The 2,500-nt window shown below is 50.6% G+C and overlaps 1 protein-coding gene across 1 annotated transcript in view; it reads right to left on the bottom strand.

Moving 5' to 3' along the window:
• The window catches only part of LOC135092458 (uncharacterized), a 29,121-nt gene that overhangs the window by 20,203 nt on the left and 6,418 nt on the right, over positions 1-2,500 (bottom strand). Inside the window, exon 2 of the mRNA XM_063990970.1 lies at positions 777-1,955. Within this exon, the coding sequence (XP_063847040.1) occupies positions 777-1,907 (1,131 nt within the window). The 5' untranslated portion in view covers positions 1,908-1,955. The remainder of the gene's footprint in view (positions 1-776; positions 1,956-2,500) is intronic.

Below are 2,500 nucleotides of genomic sequence, written 5' to 3'. Positions count from 1 at the left end.
ACACACACACACATAACCTTCCCTTGCAGTATCATTTTCCCTTTAATTCGCTCGCTTTCCAGGAATATTTCAGGTTCCCCTCTCTTCCGTAACCGTTGACCGTTTTCTTTAAGTGGCCGTGTTGTAGGCCTTTTGAAGCTCCCTAATGACAACCCGTTTTCTTTGCTTGTGTATTTAAGTGCAAAAGACCAAGAGAAACTTTACGAAATTGAGATGGAAAGGGAAATTGAGTCATATTAGGTTGTTTACGTGTGTGTGTGTGTGTGTGTGTGTGTGTGTGTGTGTGTGTGTGTGTGTGTGTGAGTGTGTGTGACCTTTTCAGTGTCTTATGTTCTATGATTATTTTTTTGGTCCTTTACTGATGATGAAGATGATGATAAAGAGAAAGAGGAGGAGGAGGAAGACTAGGAGGTGGAGCTGGAGGAAATGGAGGAGGAGGAGGAGAAAGAGGAAGACTAAGAGGTGGAGGAAATTGCAGAGGACAAATTAGGAGGAGGAAAAAAAAAGGAGGAAAAGAGGAAGAAGAAAAAATCTGGAGAAAGATTAAGGACGTGGAGGAAGGAAGAAAAGGATGAGGAAGAGGAAGAAGAAGAAGAGGAGGAGGAGGAGGAAAAAGAATCAGAAGAACAAGAGAAGAAAGAAATAACGAATAAATAAAAAAAATAAAGAAATCAATAAAGAAAAACGGTCTTGAGAGGTCAGAACAATCTCTCTCTCTCTCTCTCTCTCTCTCTCTCTCTCTCTCTCTCTCTCTCTCTCTCTCTCTCAATACTCACGTGAATGACTGAGGTGTCGACGAGAAGAACGGCTGAAGGGAAGAAGGGCAAACCAAGATTGGACAAGTTCAGGTGACCGGAGCGGTGCGCCTCAACTAACCTCACGTCAATAATCTCCTGTACATTGACCTGCGAGGCGTCCAGGTCACCACTACCTTCTGGAAAGGGGTCAGGGGTCACTGTCAGGGGCGGGTGGGTCATTGGGAAGGGTCCTGTACGCGTGGGGGTCAAAATTTTCAAAGGCCTTGAGTTGCGTTTTGGTTCTTGTAGCGGGTGATGTCTGTAATTCTGTCCTCGATGCATTTTGCTGCCGTGTGGGGTGTTTGGCGCCTCTGTGGTGGTGGTGTCGTCCTCTGTGCCTTCGTCAGTGTCTGTGGGTGTGTTCTGTGGTGTCTCCTCGCGTCCCTTCCTCTCCTGTTGCGGTTGTTCTTCAGATTCTTGACGTCCTGGTGAGTGTGATGTGTCAATCTTGTTTCCTGCTTCATTTCCTACACATTTACCGTCCTCCCCCTCAGTATTATCCTCCTGGTCTTCCTCTTCTTCCTCTTCCTCCTCCTCGTCCTCTTCCTCCTCTTCGTCGCCTTCTGCAGCGTCCTCGTGCCTCCCCTCCCTCGGCGTGTCCAGATCCCGGTCGTGCAAGCCATCAGGAGGAAGTCTCGCGGCGCCGTCTATGCTGGAGCCGAGAGCCGAGTCCCTGGAGCCCTGAGCGTGCAGACCGAGGAGCGCCTGGGGGAGAGCATGACGAGGCGGGGGCATGTCATTGGGGCGGGAGGTCGTACCGAAGTCGTTATCATCATCACAGTCCTCGTCTTGACTCAAGTACACGCCCTCCTGCACGTCAGTTAAGGTGTCCGACCCTAGCGGCGCCCCTGACACCCCTGACACCCCTGCACCTGCCCCTGACGCCCCTGCCTGGCCGCCGCAGTGAGGAAACACGTCGGAGGAGTAGCTGGAGGTGCAGGAGGCGTGTCGTGGGGCCTGTGGGTTGGCGTGGGGCGCGGAGAAAGGGCGTGGGGACAACACGCTTCTTATACCAACTAGTGTCAGATCTGGCTGGCTGCGGGAGGGGAAGAGACGCGCCCCACGTTGCCCACCCACCCCAGCCTGGCGCGGGGGCGTGGAGCGGAGCATGTGGCGTGGTGGTGGTGGTGGTGGAGGTGTTACCAGTCTCTCATTGATCTGCAGAGTGGAACACGAAGATAATGGCGTTAACGTGAACAAGAACAAGAGCAGGGGGTGGAAGGGGGCGGGTTAGGAAGAGGAGGAAGAGGAGGAGGAGGAGGAGGGACATGAGAGGGAAAAGAGGAGGAGGAGGAGGAGGAGAACTGAACGAAGAAATAGAATGATAACTAATGAAAAAGAGGATAAACAAGAGCAGCAACAACAAAAACAACAACTACTACTACAACTACTACTACTACTACTACTACTACTACTACTACAATCACAGTAACAACAACAACAACAACAACAACAACAACCTGACGAAGAAAATTGAAGGACAAAAAATTATTACGCTTCATTTTGGGTCCGAGAGCAGAGGAGGAGGAGGAGGAGGAGGAGGAGGAGGAGGAGGAGGAGGAGGAGGAGGAGGAGGGGGAAAAGGTGAAGAAGGGAAGAAGAAAGGTCAATGAAGAACGAGGAGAGGGAGAAGGAAGGAAGGAATGATAGAATTAAGAAGCAGGATAAGGAAGGATAAGAATAAGAATAAGGAAGAATAGGAA

Source organism: Scylla paramamosain, chromosome 40, assembly GCF_035594125.1.
Source record: "Scylla paramamosain isolate STU-SP2022 chromosome 40, ASM3559412v1, whole genome shotgun sequence".
In the NCBI taxonomy this organism is placed as follows: Eukaryota; Metazoa; Arthropoda; class Malacostraca; order Decapoda; family Portunidae; genus Scylla; species Scylla paramamosain.
The sequence above is the reverse complement of the archived record's forward strand: the minus strand, read 5'-3'. Positions and strand labels throughout refer to the sequence as shown.